We start from the raw sequence: 20,111 nt of genomic DNA, 5'->3' as shown, positions 1-20,111 counted from the left end.
GATCATTTCCAATAATGTCTCATTAGCATGATGCAAACTGAAGTGTGAATAGTAGTAACTAAGGACCATTCAAATCAAACTCACCATGGTCGCCGGAGCAATCTGGGGCATCGGCGGAGGGGCCTGACCGTTTTCTCGCACATGGTCTACACATTTGGTTCTCACGAGTCAGTCATATTAGTTAGTAATGCGAACATTACGTGCATGATTGGGCTCATATGCACGAGAAACGTACCACGATGAGCTCATATAGGGCCCGGTTAGATGCCTCGTTCCGGTTCCTCTCCTCCTCCAACATCTTAGCCGTCCTCTCCTCCATCTCCCTCTCCCTCTCCCTCTCTACTACCTCCCTTTTTTCCTCCTCCAAAAGCGCTCGGGTCTTCAATCTCTCTTTCTCAACCAATGCCTGCAACACACCACTCCTCGTTAGCATTGTACTCATCGACGGATGCACACACAATGTAATGGAGGAAAGGTGAGAGAGTCTGTATAACTAACCGCCATGGCGAGCTTCGCGGGCCGTGCATGAGGCTTTATCTCAGGATCAGAGCTACTCAAGGGCTTCTTGATCTGTGGGAGAGTCCTAGGACAACGTATCAGTCCATCACCAATGGCTTGAGAGCCATGGGACCTCCCGCCACCAGATATCATCACCAGCTCTGTATCAAAAGGATCCTGGCTTGGGTTAAAGTCCTCCCCTTTCCTCGCCTTCCCCTCGTCTCTGTACTTCACAAGCTTGTGGTGGGAGGAGATGTTGGTGAAGCTCCCTAGATGATCTAGGTCAGACTCTGTGAATGGCTTGGCCTTCTTGTACGGGGCCATATGGGCCATGCCATAGAGGTCGAACAGATTTGGCACATGCTTCTTGTGGTGGTGCGCCTGAGAGAGAGGAACAAAATATTAGTTAAGGGCTCAAGCTAGCATGAAGAATGATATTGCTATGTAAATAGGTCATTTTGGAGATAAGAAAGGTTATTATGTCATTTTCGAGGAAAATAAGCTAAGTTTAGGTCATTTTCGAGGTAACCAAGATTATTATGCCATTTTTGACCAAAGTATGCTAATTATGTCATTATTGAGCTATCCAAGGTAGTTATGCCATTTTTCAGCTAACTATAGCATATTTAGGCATTCTATAGAGCTATCTAAGGTTATTATGTCATTTTAGAGCTAATTATGTCATGAATGAACTAGCTAAGATTAGTTTAGGTCGTTATTGAGCTATCGAAGGTAGTTATGCCATTTTAACTAACTAAATCATATTAAGTCATTTTATAGAGCTATCTAAGGTTATTATGTCATTTTAGAGCTAATTATGTCATGGATGAACTAGCTAAGGTTAGTTTAGGTCGTTATTGAGCTATCAAAGGTAGTTAGGCCATTTTTAACTAATTAAAGCATATTAAGTCATTTTATAGAGCTATCTAAGGTTATTATGTCATTTTAGAGCTAACTATGTCATAAATGAACTATCCAAGATAGTTATGCCTTTTTTAAACTAACTAAGCATATTAAGTCATTTTGGAAGGGATAAATGCTAGCATGAAGAATGAAATTGCATGAATCATGTAGCAAACCACATACCCAGTTATCCCCGTACTCAAATAGGTTGGAGCTCCCTTGATGGTGTGGCACACCTTCCATTTGGTCGTGCTTATCCTTGGCCCTATGGTGTTCGACTAGACATTCGGGAGAGCACCACGCACCCACCAACGCCTCCCAACAGTCCATCTTATCCACACACCATCTCGGGGGCACCAAAGTTAGTCAAGAGAAACTTCAGCGCTACACCTACGAATCAAATCAAGAAAACTAAGTTCAAGGCCATAAGAATAGGTAATTACCTGCATGTACTTCTCCTTACTCAGAAACTTGTTGCGACACTTCAACTTGGCCCTCCTAATACCCTTCGAGGCGTAGTAGTCTCGAACGGCCTACACCCGAGCCTCGTGCCGTATGTTCTGAAGTAGGCCCTGATACGTCTCCAACGTATCTACTTTTCCAAACACATGTGCCCTTGTTTTGCACTCTAACTTGCATGGTTTGAATGGAACTAACCCGGACTGGCGCTGTTTTCAGCAGAATGACCTAAAAATCAACGAAGATATTTTTGGAATATATAAAAATACTGGCGAAAGAATCAAGTCCAGGGGGCCCACACCCTGTCCACAAGGGTGGGGGCGTGCCTAACCCCCTGGGAGCGCCCCCTACCTCGTGGACCCCCTGGTGCCTCTCCAACCTCAACTCCAACTCTATATATTCGTGTTCGGGGAGAAAAAAATAAGGGAGAAGGATTCATCACGTTTTACGATACGGAGCTGCCGCCAAGCCCTAATCCATCTCGGGAGGGCTGATCTGGAGTCCATTCGGGGATCCGAAGAGGGGAATCCGTCGCCATCGTCATCATTAACCTTCCTCCATCACCAATTTCATGATGCTCACCGCCGTGCATGAGTACTGCCATCGTAGGCTTGCTGGACGGTGATGGTGTTGGCACGCGAAATTGCCATGCAACACCAGGATATTTGTCGTGCTTTCGTGACGACGAACGATTGCTTTACGAGCAAAGCAACAAAGATTTCCTCGCTTTCGTGGAGGAGAACCGGCCGCTTTCTAGCGCAAAACGGCAAAGATCGCCAAACCCTAGGGCTGCTAGAGCTTGGCAGGAGGTAACGATAGAAAATAAACGTACGTGAAAAAGTAGTTTGTATTGATAGATCGATTGCTGGGGGCTTTTTCCAATCGGTCGTGGCCTTATAAATAAGGTACGCTGGACTTTGCGTATACAAGGCAAGACCTGGTTACGTAGCATGCCTTGCCATACAGGAATACAACTCCAAAACTAAAACCGAACAGGACTCGATTCGGTTACCATGTAATACATGCGTACAAAATCTGCATGCTATCTGTAGTACGTATCTAGGCCATATTCACGTACAAAGACTCTTGGATATATGAATAAAATATTCCGACAAGGTCGCTATCACACTATATAATAAGGACTAATGACCCACCATCTGTTCTTGCTTTGTTTAGGTGACTTCATTGCCCATGCTAAAATTCCTTCATCTTAGCAACCACGGTTTAGCCCAGCACATGAGAATTTGTCCATGTAGCCGCTAGTCCATATAGAATTCTATATACTTGTCTTGGGTAAAATAACTTCTTACACCTGACAAGCCTACATTTCAAAATAAACAACAAGTCCAAAAGCATATATGTCAACCACACATTTAAATTAATTTGGCCCATAGAATACCTAGCAGCCAAATTATACATTCAACACATGCCCCCTGTTTTTGTTACATTTGGATTTATCAAAAACACCATAACAATACCTTAGGGCGATGTTGATCAATCCACCGACCATGTTATTTCTTAGGGCGATATCTCAAATAATATATCGGCCAAATTTGCTCAAGCCTCCTGCCACATGCTAGGATAGTACTTCTTCAAATATTTCCCATTGAGAGCTTTGGGCAACTTCTCTCCCTGCAAAGATTGTACAAAATATGAATTTCCAGGAACGATCTCTACAACCTTATACGGGCCTTCCCAACTTGGCGACCATTTGCCGAATTTCCTATCTTTAGTTCCAATAGGTAAAATCGTTTTCCACACTAAATCTCCTATTTGAAACGATTTTTCTCTCACCTTTTTATTATAAGCCTTGGATACTCTTAATTTCTCCTTCTCAATTTCTCGCAAAGCTCTTAATCTCTCTTCTGAAATGTCATCTATCTTATCCATCATCAGGTCATTATAATCTACAGCCGACAAATCATTTTGTCTGGCCACTCTAAGAGCTTGTAAATTAACCTCTACGGGTAACACCGCCTCCTGGCCATATACTAGATCATACGGTGCTACTTGAGTCGCTCCGTGCTTAGCTATCCGATGAGCCCATAAAGCTTCCAAAAGTACCTCATGCCACCTTTTCGGACGTTCCTCAATTTTCTTCTTTATAAGTTTAATTAAAGTTTTATTACTAGATTCAGCCTGTCCATTAGCTTGAGCATAATAAGGCGACGAATTCAACAACTTAATTCCTAAAGATTCGGAAAATTCATGAAATTGATGAGACATAAAAGAAGCACCTTGATCAGTAGTTAAAGTTTGAGGAATACCGAATCTGTGAATAATATGCTCTAAAACAAAACTAATAACCTCTTTATGAGTCATATTTTTCAAAGGAACTGCTTCAGTCCATTTAGTAAAATAATCTGTAGCAATTAGGACGAAGCAATGTCTTTTAGAAGACGAAGGATGTATCTCACCAATAAAATCTAAACCCCATTCTCTAAATGGCTATGGCCGAATTATGGGATTTAACAAAGACGCGGGCGCTAATTGTACATTACCAAATTTTTGACATGCCTCACAACCTTTATAATACCGAAAACAATCCTCTAACAAAGTCGGCCAATAAAACCCTGCTCGTTTTAATAACCATCGCATTTTGTGAGCCGACTGATGTGTTCCACATATTCCTTCGTGTACTTCACCCATAGCTATTCTAGATTGATCAGAATCCAAGCATTTCAAAAATAACCCATCTATTGTTCGGCGATACAACTCGTCGTTAAACAAAGTATATTTTAAAGCTTGCCGCCGAATTTTCCTATCTCTCGTTTGACTTGGATCCTTTAAATGATTAACTAGAGGAACTCTCCAATTACTTAGTTCTAAACTATTTGCTAATTCGGTCGTTTGTGATCCATGCACCGAATCTGCACTACATTGTACAGTTAGTTGATCAACTGTGCTAGGCCTAAGTGTACCCTGTGGCAAAGTATCCATCATTATAGACGCAGCATGCATCGGCTTGTCTAATATAAAAGAACATTCCTTTACTAATATGATAACCGGATGCTTGTTGTGCTAAATAATTAGCTCTAGAATTTTCTTCTCTAGGTATATGATGGATGGTGAACGTATCTAGAGACTTAATTATGTCTAAACATCAGTCTAAATAACTATTTAATAACCCATAAAAACATTGAAATTCACCTTTAATTTGTTGTACTACCAGAAGCGAATCCCCAAAAGCATCTACATCCTTTACCCCCATATCAACTAAAGTTTGTAAACCAAACAGTAAAGCTGCATACTCAGCTTGGTTATTAGTGCAAGGATATTCCAAACGGACCGATGTATTATAAAAAAACATTATTAGGTGAAACTAAAACATTACCGACACCTTGCCCTTCCCTACAAACTGATCCATCAAAATAAAGCTTCCATGGGCATACACTAACATAATTAATGTTTTCATCATCTTTAATCCTATGATCAACAATGAAATCGGCGATAACTTGACCCTTCATAGCACGCAACGATTCATATGTTAAATCATATTCTATTAATGCGTAAGCCCACTTTCCAATCCTACCACTAAGAATCGGTCATTGCAACATATACTTAATGATGTCAGCCTGGCAAGCTACAACACACGTACTAGAAAGAAGATAAGGACGAAACTTGGTACATGCATAGTATAAAAATAAGCATAACTTTTCAATAAACACGTATCGACTTTCGGCGTCGAGCAAACGACGGCTTAAGTAAGCAATGATGTATTCTTTCCCGCTGACCTCTTGCGCCAACACCGCACCGATCACCCTATTTTCTGCAGCAATGTACAACCTGAACGGCGCACCGGACTTGGGCGCCCGCAATATTGGAGGATTCGACAAGCATTGATTTATATAATTAAAAGCATCTTGTTGCTCTTCCCCCCAAGTAAATTCGGCTTCATTCTTTAGCCGAAGTAGAGGAACAAACGATTCAATTTTACCTGCAAGGTTAGATATGAATCGTCTCAAGTAATTAATTTTTCCTCCAAATTTACATGTGGGTTCCTCCAAATTTCTAATTGCCTCCACTTTCTTAGGGTCAATCTCTATGCCATTTTCATGAATTATGAAGCCTAAAAACTTGCCAGCCGACATGCCAAAAGCACATTTGAGTGGGTTCATTTTTAGTCCATACCGGCGCATCCTTTCAAAAGCTAATCTTAAATCGGCTAAATGATGATCAAACCCATCCGATTTAACAACTATGTCATCAATATATCTATTCCTAGTACAATACCTAGAAGATCATGAAAAAATAAATTCATAGCTCGTTGGTATGTAGCGCCGGCATTTTTCAAGCCAAATGTCATAACGGCCCACTCAAATAAACCAACAAAACCTGGTCAACGAAAAGCAGTCTTAGACATATCTTGTTCGGCCATAAATATTTGATTATAACCCGCATTACCATCTAAAAAGCTAATCACTTTATGTCCTGATGCATCATTAATAAGCATGTCGGCTATAGGCATAGGATATTCATCTTTCGGAGTAGCCTTATTCAAATCTCTAAAATCAACACAGATTCTAATATTACCAGTATTTTTCTTTTCCACGGGCACAATATTAGAAACCCAATTTGCATATCTACACGGCCGAATAAACTTAGCTTTTAACAACCGATCAACTTCTTCTTTGATGCGGTCATACAAATTAGGATTGAAACTTCTACGAGGTTGTTTATGCGGCCTAAAACCAGATTTAATAGGTAATATATGCTCTACTAAATCTCTACTCAAACCGGGCATCGCAGTATAATTCCAAGCAAAGCAATCAACGAATTCTTTAAGTAATAAACATACCTTACTTTTCTAATCGGCTTTCAAGCTAGCTTTGATAAATGTAGGTCTCGGAATACTTCCATCACCAATATCAATTTCTTCAAGTGGATCAGCCGATGAGAATCCCTGTGCAAGCTTTTCCATGTTATCAAAATCTTCAATAGTTTCATGCATATCGGTCTTTCCCAAACGATACTCCTCTGTGTCTTTGCAGCCACTTAATACTGTCATCTTTATTCATCATTTATATAGATAAATCATTAAGCCGAGCTACGTTAGCTGGCTGTGCATTTATAGGTACAAAACCATCTCTACCAATATTGATATAATCATAGTCCGATAAATCCCTACCGGTCAAACATCGCATCTCACCATGTTGCCAATCAACCGGCGCGTCCGTCAAAGCAATGCATGAAGAATTATCGGCCTCAATCACCTCCACATCATCATTAAACCACTGAATTAAGCACTGATGTAAGGTAGAAGGGATGCAACAATTTGCATGAATCCAATCGCGTCCCAACCGAATATTATACCGGCCTTTGACATCAACAACAAAAAACGCAGTTGGCAACGTTTTGCTTCCGACTGTGAGCTCCATAGAAATAACGCCCTTAGCCTCGGACAATTCCCCTGAGAACCCACTAAGTCCCATATTGGTCTTCATTAACTCACTCTCTTTTCGGTTCAGCTTAGAAAATACCGAAAAGGGCATAATATTAACACCTGTACCGCCATCAACAAGCATGCGACCAATAGGCTTACCATCAATGTGACCTCTGATAAATAATGGCTTTAGGTGCTGCCCATGCTTCTATGGTTTCTTAAATGTAGCATTCTTTGGGCCAAGAACAAGTTCAGCAATCTCAGCCTCGGGCGCGCGAAATTCAGTAGGCAACGCGAACACCATATTAACATCCATACCAGTTGGTACATCTTTATCATTCTCTGAATTTTCTGCAATAATGGTGTCATCCGTATTTTTATTTTCCTTTGCTGCGATGCACTTCTCCTTCCAAGTCTTTGTAGGCATCATTGGTTTATCATGATTGAACCATCTATCGCGCTTCTTCTCAGCTATCTCTTCCTTTATTTCCAATGTCCGTAGCCGTTGTACACGTCGTTTCTGAGTGTGGGTAAGTCCATTCGGGCACCACTACGATGCTGGTTTAGTCCCTGGCGCGACAAACTTAATTTGGCTACCCCCCTGGTCCTTCGGCCTATACTGACATACTTCTGTTTTTCTGGCAAACATTTTATCTCTGGCCAAAAAACTTCTCTGCTGATCATATACGGTACTGGCATTAAATCCCTGGCCACGTACATTGCCTGAGTCCCATCATGTAGATGCACTAGTATTATACTTGAAACTCCTCAGAGGCAAACTCCTGGACGTTCCTATGCCACAATTCTTTATGATCAAATCAGCTTGTGTGTTAGCCGATTTAGGCTTCTGAATAGTACGTGAAGATATAGCATCCGGTCGTGCATGCGGGTCATGCCCAGAATTAGTTTGCTTTTGAAATTGATCAGACTGGCCAGCTTGCCACAACTTTATGCCATTACTTTTCTCCTCTGTACCGAGAGCTTCTTTCGAGACACTGCTTGTTTCTGTACAATTGACAACACCTTCATCTGACTGGTGTTCCACAATTTTCAGACCATGAGCAGCTTCTAAATCATCTGCACCTTTTCCGGGTTTAGGATCGGCACATTTTACCGGCATCCATAATCGCTTGTAGTCGCCTTTATAGTTGTTGTGCTCTGCACTATGTACCGGTGATCGACCTCCTCGAATCTCGATGGCGTCATGTGATCTAGCCACCTCATTGAAATGAGCCCTTTTCTCATGTACGTTTGGTCTAAACATAGGCCTCGGCGGAGTCCATCTCGGCTGAAAATAACAGGCTGACCCTGTAGGATATGGCTCCCACGGATTAAACCCCCATGGAGGAAACTGCGGATACATAGGAGGTGCACAACCCTAATATGTCGGTTCCATTGCAAAATACGGCCGTTGGTCATATGCACTTCCTTGCCATTGCTCATGACCGCAGGGTCCAGAAGGAGATCTTGGACGCTTATTACCTCCGAGCCGATTAAACACATTGCTGGTCTTGCGTGAGGTATATTTTTCCAACAACATGCTAACTGTCGGCTTTGGCCTTGGAGCTTGTTTTCTTCTTCCATTAACTTTCCATACTCCTAGTTCTGGATTTTTTGGTTTGATCATCCTTGGAGGAGCATTGTTATCAACAATATTTTTCTCTCTTGCGGATTCGGTCTGATCCGACCGAATAAGCATTTTTTTACTCTCAAGCTCGACCACATTAATAGGAAAAGGGTCGCTGTCGAGCTTCATCTTAGAACCTTCTGTAAACGTCAATCGTCCTTCATTGATGGCTGATTGTACCTGTCGACGAAACACGTTACAATCATTAGTAGCATGAGAAAAATACATGACCCTCCCTCACTCTAATTAATTTGTTTTGCAGTAACATATCAAAAATTCTATCACACTTGCTTACACCAAAAGTATATTTAATTTCTCTTCTAGCAGGTGTAGGTTTCAAAGCAGAACATGCAAAAGGTCTTGACTTTGGCGCTTGAACCCATTCGGCTACACATATATTAACATCATCCTCACTAGCCGAATCACTATAATAATCTAAGGCATTAACCGCATGATTATCATTCTCTTTATTTCTATTATCTTTAAACCGGCTATATTGTTTAATTTCCTTAGCCTGGTTTTCTTGCGCCAAAGCCTTCTGCAAAACTTGATTAACATCTAAAAATACTTGCCCTTCTAGTTTATCCTTGATATGAGTGAGTAGACCCGAAAAGGCAAGATCGGCTAAATCCTTTTCGGCTATGGTCAAGCTGAAACATCGGTTTTTGACATCCCTAAACCTCCTAATATAATCATGAACATGCTCATTATTGTAACATCCCAAATTTGCAATTTGGAATGTTATACACTAGATCATCATGCATAGCACATTTTCTTGCATTTTGGTCGATCCTAGAAATTTCACGCAACTCAAGGACCTTCGGAGAGAGTTGGAGATTTCGTTATTTTCATATTTGAGAGTTTTCTCAAAATTGAAAAGAGGATCATTTGATTTATTTATTTCATCTTCAATTATTTTTCCAATATCAAAATATGAGAGAGGGAAATAATATGACTTTTCCCAAATTTAGGAAAAATGAAGATTTAATAAATAAATCAAATTTTTGTTTTTCCGGTGTTTATTTGCATTTTATTTGGATAGGGAAAAATGCATGCTTTCGAAAATTGCATTCTAGGCCCGGAGAAAAGTTCATTTTGTTCGACTCATTTTTAGGAGTCGGGGAAAATTTACTTTAGATTTTTTTCGGAGTTCATTTAGTTTTCTTTTCTTTTGTTTTTCTGCGCGCGTAACCGTTAAAAAAAAGGAGACCGCAGCGCCCGCCTGGGCCAAGGGCCCAGCCGGCCGGCCCGGCCGTCGCCGCCTTGCGCGCCAGCTCGCCCCGCCGCCCCAGGCCGAGTCCTAGAAGGACTCTAGGCCGCCGCCGCCCCTCCCCTCTTTCTTGCCCCCTCCCCCAAGCAACACCCCCCTCCTATATATATACCCCAACACCCCCCCCCTCTCCCCACACCACCCAAGCCCCAAGCCGCCGCCGCCTTAAGCCGCCGCCGCCGCCTTAAGCCGCCGCCGCCGCCCTAAGCCGCCACTCGGAGCCCCGCCTCCCGAGGTAGCCGCGCCGCCTCTTCTTTTCCTCGGTTCGGTTTTTCTTCTAGAAAACCGTTCCGGTTCTTCTCTTTTTTTTTCCGGTTTTTCTTCCGGCTTTGTTTCGGTTTTCTTCCGAAACCCTAGATCGGTTTTCATTCTTCTTTCGGACCGTTCGTCTCAACGAACGTGATCACCGATTTTTCCCGGTTAATGACGCCCGTTCGTTTAACCATTCGTCTCTTTCTTTTCGTCGGATTTATTCCGCGATCGTGATCTCAGATCCGATCTTCGTTCTAGTCTTTCTTCTCGCTCGTTTATCGGAATCAGGTGATTCAAGCGCCTGGAGTTTCGTTTCGAAACTGCCGTTCCGTCTAATCAACTTGAACAAGGCTTTGCTACAGTAAAATTTGACCTAGTTTGCTAGAACCGAGTTGTTTCTTCCGCCATTTGTTTTCCGTTTCTTTGTTCGGTTCGATTTTTTTTCTTTGCAACCGGAGTTCTTAAGTTGAACTTTCTGGTTCGTTCTCTTGTTCGAGTTTTACCTGTGCATTAGATGAGTACTTATTGTATGCTTGTTGTTTGTCTATGATAGATCACCCGGATTGCGCCGCTTGTTACTTCGAATCTCTAGGTCTCGCGGATCATCAGCAAGGCAAGTAACACTTTGATCATACCTTTTCTACAACCCAGTTTTATTGCATTAGATCAATCCTCACACATTGCATGACTAGGATCTAATTAAATTGTGGGATGGGAAGTAGATGAGGTAGTACCTATTACCTGTATTATTATCAAACCTTTGGGAGTTACTTCTACGTTTGCTTATTATGCCATGCTATGCTAGTAGACGTGGATTGGGTGAGTGATATCCATGACAGATGTGAGATTGATAATTAAGGGTTTATCTAAGGTGGCAACTTGAACACACATCTGGGTGGATTGAGGCACCTGATGTCTATCAGGACTTGCCTGTTTTTATTTCGGACCGCCACCCAGGCTCAAAGAGATCATAAGATCATTCATGCTAGTAACTTCCGTGTGCAGCCACAAGCCATTATGGGCTCTGGCATAGTTGACTAAGTTGTGCGAACTCTTACAGTGGTAGACTAGCAGATGTAGGGGATGTAGGTGGTACAGTCTACCCGATCGTAAGGTGCTAGCGCTTCTGAAAGACTATGTCTCGGTCATCCGTTTCTCAAACACCCTGTAGTGCAAGAAACCAAACGGAGGCGATCGAGTCTTGTCGGGAAAAGTGCGCAAACCTCTACAGAGTGTATAAACTAATCATGATTAGCCGTGTCCCTAGTTATGGACAACTTGAGTATCTAGTACTTGAATATCATGTGAATCTCATCATGTTACTTCTAATTAATGTTGTTGGGTTTTAATTACTTAATTGGGATCGGAATGCTGTCAACCATTCTCGATGTTTAACAACTACCATGATAGTTAAATAAATTTATTCCTTCACAGTAGGGAAAAACTGGCTTTACGCAAAACTGTAACCATAGAGCTTTCCACCAGCCATATATGCATGTAGTATAGCTGTTTCATTCCATTACTCTCTATGTGTTACATTGCCAGCATATTCCATGTGCTGACCCGTTTTCGGGCTGCATCTTTCATGTTGCAGACTTTTCAGACGACGAGTAAGGTGCTTTAGGGTCGTGGTTCTATACTCAGTGATGCCGTTGGAGTTGATGGACCCATTTATCTTCCGAGTCTTCCGCTGTTATCGTTATAATGTGGCCTTAAGCCATATTTATTGTAATAAGTTCTCTTTGAGACAACGATGTATTAAGTGTGTGATTGCCACTCTGCTATAAATCCTTCGATGTACTGTGTGGTGTCAGCATTACTGATCCAGGGATGACACCGGAGCACAGTAGACTTGATCCATTCGGGTCGGGTCACTACAATTATATTTCTGCCTAACCATAGTTAAATCTGAAAGCCGAAGTTCTGTTTCACCGCTATAAAAATAATCATGAAATTTTTGCTCCAATTGTGCCCATGTTGAAATAGAATTAGGAGCAAGCGATGTAAACCAAGTAAATGCAGTGCCGGTTAAAGATAATGGAAACAATTTTAATCTAAAAACGTCCGATGTGCCGACCTCGCTGCATTGTGCTAAAAATTGTCCCACATGCTCAAAAGTAGATCTACGATCTTCCCCTGTAAATTTAACAAAATCTGGAATTCTAAAACCACGAGGATATGATGTCGAGTCAAAATAATCAGGGTATGGTTTTTGATATGCACGTGCTCTACCCTTAGGTTCTAAATCAAATTCTCTAAGTATGTTAGCAAGCTGATCCTTAAAATTATTATTGGGCTGTAGAGAACCGGCTTGTGGAGCAGATGGAACACCAGCACGTGGTGGAAATTCCGGCAAAGAAATTGGAGCATGCGAAGTTTGCAACAGAGACCCACTAAAATATGAATCAGGAACCGGCCCATATGGAACACCGGTACCGACATGCGGCAGCGGTGGCGTACTATATGCCACTGTCTGATAACTAGGCTGCTGCATATTAGAATTAAATCCAAAACTTCGGTTATTGCTATTGTGATTTTCTGGAACCGAAGTCGAAACAATAGGAGCAGTAGTACTAGGAACAAAATTATTAGCCGAACTACCAACATAGTTCCGGCCATCCAGATTATTGTTTAAAGAGGCGTAAGGCTGTATAGCATTAGCCGATGCACTAGGCGTATGTATATTACTTGGCAAATTGTTAAATCCGCTACTGTCTATTGGCATCGGTCTTTTTCCAGAATACTCATCATTGACTTGCAGCACTAATGAGCGTACATGACCAGGTAGACAATTTTCAAGATCTTTATTAAATTGCACCTTAAATTCTTCAAGTCTATTAGCTACTGCTTTAGTAATTGTACGCGTCGTATTTTCCATATCAGAACCATATTTACTAGCTACGGGTACATCAATTAGATGAGCAATTTCCTCGGTTGAGTTTTTTACCTGAGCATCGGAAGGGCTCGGAACTACCTTTTTAACGACACCGTTCCTCGTCTTCGCGTATCTAGCCAACTTCAGCTTCAACCTCTCAACCTTTTCTTTCTCCATCTCCTCTTCAAGCTCGCACCGAACATCTTCCGACAGATCGTCGAGTGTGACGGCGATGAAGTTCTCCGGGTCGATGTCGCTCCCGTTCTTGGACTCGGTACTCATCGTGTAGCTCTTCTTCTTCTCGTCCCCAACGGAGTCGCCAATTGTGTTGGCACGCGAAATCGCCGCACAACACCAGGATATTTGTCGTGCTTTCGTGACGACAAACGATTTCTTTACGAGCAAAGCAACAAAGATTTCCTCGCTTTCGTGGAGGAGAACTGGCCGCTTTCCAGCGCAAAATGGCAAAGATCTCCAAACCCTAGGGCTGCTAGAGCTTGGCAGGAGGTAATGATAGAAAATAAACGTACGTGAAAAAGTAGTTTGTATTGATAGATCGATTGCTGGTGGCTTTTTCCAATCGGTCGTGGCCTTATAAATAAGGTACGCTGGACCTTGCGTATACAAGGCAAGACCTAGTTACGTAGCATGCCTTGTCGTACAGGAATACAACTCCAAAACTAAAACCGAACAGGACTCGATACGGTTACCATGTAATACATGCGTACAAAATCTGCATGCTATCTGTAGTACGTATCTAGGCCATATTCACGTACAAAGACTCTTGGATATATGAATACAATATTCCAACAAGGTCGCTATCACACTATATAATAAGGACTAATGAGCCACCATTTGTTCTTGCTTTGTTTAGGTGACTTCATTGCCCATGCTAAAATTCCTTCATCTTAGCAACCACGCTTTAGCCCAGCACATGAGAATTTGTCCATGTAGCCGCTAGTCCATACAGAATTCTATATACTTGTCTTGGGTAAAATAACTTCTTACACTTGACAAGCCTGCATTCCAAAATAAACAGCAAGTCCAAAAGCATATTTGTCAACCACACATTTAAATTAATTTGGCCCATAGAATACCTAGTAGCCAAATTATACATTCAACAGATGGGATGGATGAGATTTATCATATAATCGAGTTAGTTTTGTTAGGGTTTGATCCCAAGTATCCACTATGTTCTGAGATTGATGTTGCTATGACTTTGCTATGCTTAATGCTTGTCACTAGGGCCCGAGTGCCATGATTTCAGATCTGAACCTATTATGTTTTCATGAATATATGTGAGTTCTTGATACTATCTTGAGTGTCTATAGTCACCTGTTGTGTGTTATGATTCGTTAACCCCGAAGTGACAATAATCGGGATACTTATGGGTGATGACCGTAGTTTGAGGAGTTCATGTATTCACTATGATTAATGCTTTGGTCCGGTACTCTATTAAAAGAAGGTCTTAATATCCCTTAGTTTCCAATAGGACCCCGCTGCCACGGGAGGGTAGGACAAAAGATGTCATGCAAGTTCTTTTTCATAAGCACGTATGACTATATTCGGAATACATGCCTTCATTACATTGATGAACTGGAGCTAGTTCTGTGTCACCCTATGTTATAACTATTGCACGAGGAATCGCATCCGGCATAATTATCCATCACTGATCCATTGCGTACGAGCTTTTCATATATTGTTCTTCGCTTATTTACTTTTCCGTTGCTACTGTTACAACACTATAAAACCAAAACTATTACTTTTGCTACCGTTACCACTACTATCATATTACTTTGCTACTAAATACTTTGCTACAGATATTGAGTTTCCAGGTGTGGTTGAATTGACAACTCATCTGCTAATACTTGAGAATATTCTTTGGCTCCCCTTGTGTCGAATCAATAAATTTTGGTTGAATACTCTACCCTCGAAAACTGTTGCGATCCCCTATACTTGTGGGTTATCAGGCGCTTGCACTCGGTTTCGACAACCATACACGCGGCCTCCTACTCTGCCTATGAAACCCTGAAGAAGGTCTGCAATCAAAGAAGACAACACTGATTAGTACAATCACTAGGTAGTGTTGACTTTTAATTCTGTAAAGGAGAAATTACCCAAAACCGACCGAACACAATGTCGGCAACCGTCTCGCACAAGACATCGACGACCATCTCCTCCGGTGGGGAGCGGGAAACCAAGTACAGCTCGCAGCTCAGTGCTAGCTTTGGAACTTGAACCTCACCGGGCAACGTGACCCACCCAGGGAAGTGCTGCCGGCAAAGCACACCAAGGACCTGGTTGGGCCTGCGGACGCCACGGGGGTGTACCCAGCCCCTGCAGTATGACAAGGCCAACGCATTAGATATTAATTTGAAGGAACATGAAGGCAAAAGGTTAAAAATAGTAAATGCACTTACTTCAACCCTTTAGGTGCAATCAACCACCTCTGATCGGGGGTCGTCGGCACCGGCGAGAGCTTTGTACAGCCACGCTTGTAGACCTTCTTGCCCTTCTCAACCAGCTCATCATCGATGTAGCTATCATCTGAAAAGGTGTCATCACTACCATCAGTAGGGCCACTAGCCTCCGGAGTCTCGTGGGAAGAAGACTGCGGGATCGGGGTCTTCTGAGACGAAGACCCCGTGACCGGAGTCTTCTGGGACGAAGACTCTGGGATCGGAGTCACGTGGGGCGAAGGATCGGCGACACGAGTCTGGTGGGGCAAAGGATCGACAACCCGAGTCTGGTGGGGCGAAGGATCGGCGACCGGAGGCTCATAGACCGGAGTCCGAGACGGGTCCACGTCAGACGGAGCAGTCCTGTGGTCGAGTGAATCAGCTGAGGGTGGTGGCGAGGAAGGCGTAGCAGCCTTCCTACCTCTCCCGCTGCCACGTCCACCTCTTCCAGCCTCCTTCGTCCTCCCCCGACCTCTCCAAGCCGAAGAAGAAGCGCCCTCCGCAGCTGTCTGCATACTGTCTAGCAGCGCTCTCCAGAGGGGCTGAGCTAGAATAATGGAACCACCCCTCCCAGTAGCGCTCGCAGGAGGCTGGGGCGCTCTGGACCCTTGCCCACCATCCTGTCAACACCTACAATGCAAAAAGTAAACGAGTTTAATACAACATAAAAAATTGGATACCCGACATGAACATAATAATATGTATATAATTTAAGTGTATCATCATCATGAACATAATAAAAATACACCCGGTCAACACAAATATATATGATGTTTTTGTATCATCATCATGTCCTGGGTTGATCGGGGTGTCCGGGTCGGGGTCGGGGTGTGCTGTCAGGGTGTCGGGGTGCGTTGTCAGGGTGTCGGGAGTCGGTGTCGGGGTGGGGGGTCGGCGTGTCGATTTTTGGGGTCTCAGGGTGCCGGGGTGTCGGGGTCGGGGTGTCGGTGGTCGGGGTGTCAGGTGTCGGGATGTCGGTGGTCGGGGTCGGGGTGTGGTGTCAGGGTGTCGGGTTCGGGGTGTGGGGGGTTGGGGGTCGTGGGGGGGGGTCGGGGCGTCGATTGTCGGGGTCTCAAGGTGTCGGGATCGGGGTGTCGGCGGTCGGGTGTCAGGTGTCGGGGTGTCGGTGGTCAGGGTCGGGGTATCGGTGGTCTTCTTCTCCTCCTCCTCCTCTTCTCTAGCTCTCTTCTTCTCCTCCTCCTCCTCCTCCTCTCCTCTTTCTTCTTCTTCTTCTTCTTCTTCTTCTTCTTCTTCTTCTTTCTTCTCCTCCTCCTCCTCCTCTTCTTCTTCTTCTTCTTCTTCTTCTTCTTCTTCTTCTTCTTCTTCTTCTTCTTCTTCTTCTTCTTCTTCTTCTTCTTCTTCTTCTTCTTCTTCTTCTTCTCCTTTTTCCTCTTCTTAAACCTAGCACTAATTAACCTAAAACAAAACAGGAAAAAACTACACCTCAACCTAGCTATTCTTCTTCTCCTCCTCTTCTTCTAATTATTCTTAGTTTTTTCATGACTAAACATAAACCTAAAACTAAACTAAACCTAAGACCAAACTAAAAGTAATCTAAACTAAACTAAATATAAAACCAAACTAAAAGTAATCTAAACTAAACTAAATCTAAAACAAAACTAAAAGTAATCTCAACTAAAAAACAGATAAAACAGAGAAAAAAGAGGAGAAGATGGGTGCTGCCGGGGCTCACCTACGGCAGACCGGCAGGGCCCAGGGGCGCCGGGCGGCATGGTCGCTCGACGGCGGAGGGGCGCTGGCCAGGTGAAGGGGGCGCCGAGCGGTGGTGATGACGGGGCCGCAGGGCTCCGGGGCGGCGGCGTGGCACTGGCCGGGCGGAGGGGCCACCAGGCGGTGGTGACGACGGGGCCGCAGGGCTCCGGGGCGGTGGGGTGGTGCTGCGGCGGGGTGGGGCGGCGGCAGCGTCCGGGCAGCGGCGGGGCGGCGCTAGCTGGGCGGAGGTGGCGCCGGGCAGTGGTGGCGATGGGGCCGTAGGGCTCCAAGCGGCGGGGTGGTGCTGCGGCAGGGTGGGGCGGCCGCGGCGCTTGACGGCGGCACGGGCACGGGTGAGTTGGTGGCGCGGGGTGGAGTGAGAGAGAGAGAGGAGAGAGAGGGGGTGGGGCCGGAGAGACAGAGACGGGGCACGTTCTTTGCCGTCCGCTAGCGCGCATAGCAGAAGGGGGAGACGGCCATTAGCTGGGCCCTTTCTTTGTCGTCCGCCAGCGGATGACAAAGGTCCAGCAGGCAGACGGCAAAGAATCTATGGGTCCCACCTGGCTCTTTGCCGTTTGCCTTCTAGCTCTTTGCCGTCAGCTGGCTGACGGAAAAAAGCAACTGACGGTAAATAGCCTTTTGCCATTTGCTATTTATTTTCCGTCCGCTTACACAAAGCGGACGGCAAGGAGCCTCTTTGCCGTCAGCTGGCAGACGGCAAAATGCCAGATTCCAGTAGTGATAAGTGATCTTGAACTACTTATGTTTAAACATAACCCAATCACACATTAACAAATTCCCATCTGCCACATAACCACGTGCACGGCTCTCGAAAGTTTAAACCCTGCAGGGGTGTCCCAACTTAGCCCATGACAAGCTCACGATCCGCGGAGACAATCCTCCATCGTGGGACCCTTCAATCAGACTCGCAATCACGGTGCACAAGACATTTTGACAATTGTAAAGGAAATCCAGCAAGACCTCCCAACGTGCCGACACCCTGATAGTAGCCACGCGTATCTCGTCTCAGGCCACGACAGATGAGCTAAGCATACAGGTACCAAAATACCCCAAGTTACCAAGGGGCGGTCCCGCATGGTGCTCTAGTTTGGGACCAACACCATCAGCATTGGGCCCCCTGTATGTAGAAAAGAATCCTCGGGTTCATGAAGCCCTATGCCAATTAATTATTTAGTTCAAGTATTATTGTGGCAAATGTTAAAACCAATGTTGGGCCTTGCTGGAAGAGTTTTATTCAAAGCGAACTTTCAAGAGGGGCCCATAAACCCTTACCGTGTTAGGGACACAAATCAAGGAACATAACACCGATATGACAGAAACTAGGGTGGTAAGAGTGGAACAAAACACCATGCATAAGGCCTAGCCTTCCACCCTTTATAGAGTATATAGATGCATTAATCAAATAATAGGTATTGTGATATCCCATGATATCCATGTCCCAACATGGAACAACCTGCAACTGCACCTGCAACTAGCAACGCTATAAGAGAGGCTGAGCAAAGTGGTAACATAGCCAAACAACGGTTTGCTGAGATGGTGGAAAATGTTAGAGGCTATCATGGTAATTTGGGAGGCTTGATAAACAAGTGATAGGTAGCGGGACATAGCGATAGCATCGAGACAACTAGCAAAGCAAAGGTAGTAGTGGTATCCAGTGTAACGGTCATCTTGCCTGAAATCCCGCTAGGAAGAAGAACGAGTCCATGAAGTAGTCGAACAACGTAGTTGAACGGATCCTCCCAATTGCAACGTAACTGAAACTATCAAGGAGAAGCGCAACCAGAAAGAAGGAAACATCATGGTAAACAACAATCACAGAAACATGTCATGATGCACAATCAAGTATGATGCATGTCCGGTTTAAATAGCATAGCATGGCAAAGTGCAACAAACACTACTACAAATTAAGTGGAGCTTAATATCCAATGAGTTGCATATTGAAGAAACACCACATTTAATTATTTAGTTCTCTCTCATTTATGTACCCAACAATATTAAATGTTGTTAAATAGGGAAAGAGGTGAAACATAATTAAACAAACTATTGAGGCAAGTTTAAGTGAGGCCGGAAAAAACAAACAACAATTCCGGTAAATCCTCACATGTCATTTAGCAATTTAAAGCAAACAACAATTTTAACCATTTTAAATGTTGTTATCATAATGCGGATGACATATTGCAGTTTTATGCAATTTTATGAAATATTTGACATGAGCAAGATAAGAGCATTTGTCGCCATGACGGAATGAAAGGGTGCCACGGTGACGACAACGGGAATGGTGCAATGGCAACATTCCGATGATCCGGCAATTCATGGAAATGCCGGTGCAAAAGAACAACTGTGCGGATGTGCGGAACATGCTAGAGATAGTGGGTTGATCCTGGTTACCGGGTTCCCACATGTCGATGGCATGGAAAACGAGGAACGAGGAAGCGACGATTCGAACATGGTGCAAACATGGGCATCTCATACAACACATCACATGCATACGGTCCTCGGGCATCGTCTCGGCGTTATACCTTTGAAGCATGCATTATCGGAACGGATCAAGTTCGGAGCAGTGTAGAGGAAGTAGATGTTCTCGCAACGGTAGTGGAAGTAGTGGTACACGTTCGTTTCAGAGAGGTACTTATCGAATCCAAGGTTTTCGG

General features: G+C 43.9%; 1 protein-coding gene across 1 annotated transcript; it reads right to left on the bottom strand.

The window, feature by feature from the left end:
- Positions 1-3,417: 3,417 nt before the first annotated feature.
- Positions 3,418-13,549, bottom strand: LOC123129621 (uncharacterized protein K02A2.6-like). Its single transcript, XM_044549714.1, has 2 exons — positions 13,340-13,549; positions 3,418-4,308 (listed from the first exon to the last, which is right to left on the bottom strand). Exons 1-2 carry the CDS (start codon positions 13,547-13,549, stop codon positions 3,418-3,420), a joined length of 1,101 nt encoding a protein of 366 aa, XP_044405649.1.
- Between the last annotated feature and the right edge of the window lie 6,562 nt (positions 13,550-20,111).

The sequence above is a fragment of the Triticum aestivum genome, chromosome 6A (assembly GCF_018294505.1).
Source record: "Triticum aestivum cultivar Chinese Spring chromosome 6A, IWGSC CS RefSeq v2.1, whole genome shotgun sequence".
Lineage (NCBI taxonomy): Eukaryota > Viridiplantae > Streptophyta > Magnoliopsida > Poales > Poaceae > Triticum > Triticum aestivum.
The sequence above is the reverse complement of the archived record's forward strand: the minus strand, read 5'-3'. Positions and strand labels throughout refer to the sequence as shown.